Source organism: Octopus bimaculoides, chromosome 28, assembly GCF_001194135.2.
Source record: "Octopus bimaculoides isolate UCB-OBI-ISO-001 chromosome 28, ASM119413v2, whole genome shotgun sequence".
NCBI lineage: Eukaryota > Metazoa > Mollusca > Cephalopoda > Octopoda > Octopodidae > Octopus > Octopus bimaculoides.
The window spans coordinates 5,591,726-5,593,159 of NC_069008.1; the positions used below are offsets into that span (position 1 = coordinate 5,591,726).

The 1,434-nt window shown below is 41.1% G+C and overlaps 1 protein-coding gene across 1 annotated transcript in view; it reads left to right on the forward strand.

The window, feature by feature from the left end:
- The window catches only part of LOC106881747 (uncharacterized), a 43,370-nt gene that overhangs the window by 38,579 nt on the left and 3,357 nt on the right, over nt 1-1,434 (forward strand). The window contains exon 2 of the mRNA XM_014932236.2: nt 297-435. Coding sequence (XP_014787722.2) covers nt 297-435 — 139 coding nt within the window. The remainder of the gene's footprint in view (nt 1-296; nt 436-1,434) is intronic.

The following is a 1,434-nucleotide window of genomic DNA, read 5'->3' on the forward strand; positions in this document are numbered from 1 at the left end:
GTAAACACACCAGCATCGGTTGTCAAGTGATGTTGGGGGGACAAACACACACACACATATATATATACATATATACGACAGGCTTCTTTCAGTTTCCGTCTACCAAGTCCACTGACAAGGCTTTGGTCGGCCCGAGGCTATAGTAGAAGACACTTGCCCGAGGTGCCATGCAGTGGGACTGAACCCGGAACCATGTGGTTAGTAAGCAAGCTACTTACCACGCAGCCACTCCTGCGCCTATATTTGTTTGCAATATCTTGTTAAAAATCTCTGTATTTTGCCTCTTTTCTTTGCAGCGAAATCCATCAACAGGAAAAGTGCTGTTGAGCTCTTGGCAGCCAGCAAAGCTGATTATGTGAAGAGTACATGTGTGCTGGACTCCAAGCAGCAGTTTATGCAGACAGCGGTCACTGATAATTTCGCTTCTGACACCAGGTAATGACCACATCAGACTGTAATATTTCTCTGTGTGCGCATGTATGTGTGTGTGTGTGAGAGAGAGAGAGAGTGAATGTGCTTGTGTGTGTATGAGTGTGTGTATTTGTGTCTGTGTGTGATTATGCATGTGTGTGTGTGTATGATTATGTGTGTGTGTGTGTGTGTGTGTGAATGTGTTTGTGTGTGTATAAGTGTGTGTGTGTGTATGTGTATGTATGAGTGTGTATTTGTGTCTGTGTGTGTGATTATATGTGTGTGTGTGTGTGTGTGTATAATTATGTGAGTGTGTTTGTGTCTGTGTGTGTGATTATATGTGTGTGTGTGTATGTGTATGTATGAGTGTGTATTTGTGTCTGTGTGTGTGATTATATGTGTGTGTGTGTGTGTATAATTATGTGAGTGTGTTTGTGCAAGTGAGTGTCTGCAAGTGTGTGTGTGAGTGTGTGTGTACGAGTGCGTGTGTGAGTGTGTGTGTGCTTGTGTGTGTATGTGTGTATACTTGTGTGAGTGTGTCTGTGTTTGTCCCCCACCACTTATTATTAAAACACCAAAACAATTATGTCCAACATAGGGACCAACTTTGTGAAAGTATGAAGGCCCACTGGCAAAACGTTGCTCCTCTAAACGGAAGTCTTACCTGTCGTTGTGGTTTTGTGGCATCAAGCAAAGCCGGCCTTGCCATCCACTCAAGAAAACACCTAGTAAATGATCCACAAGCACTCAAGCAAACCGAGTCCTCAACTTGCTCCCTTTACCAAAAGGTTTGCAAGGCACCAGCGGGCCTCAAGAGACACATTCATGTCCATAGAACATGATCAATGCTTTATTTTACTGAATCCTCATTTGTCTTTCACGACAAGAGAATTCATCATACATACATACATACATATATATACATATATACATACATACATACATACATACATATATATACATATATACATACATACATATATACATACATACATATATACATACATACATATATACATACAT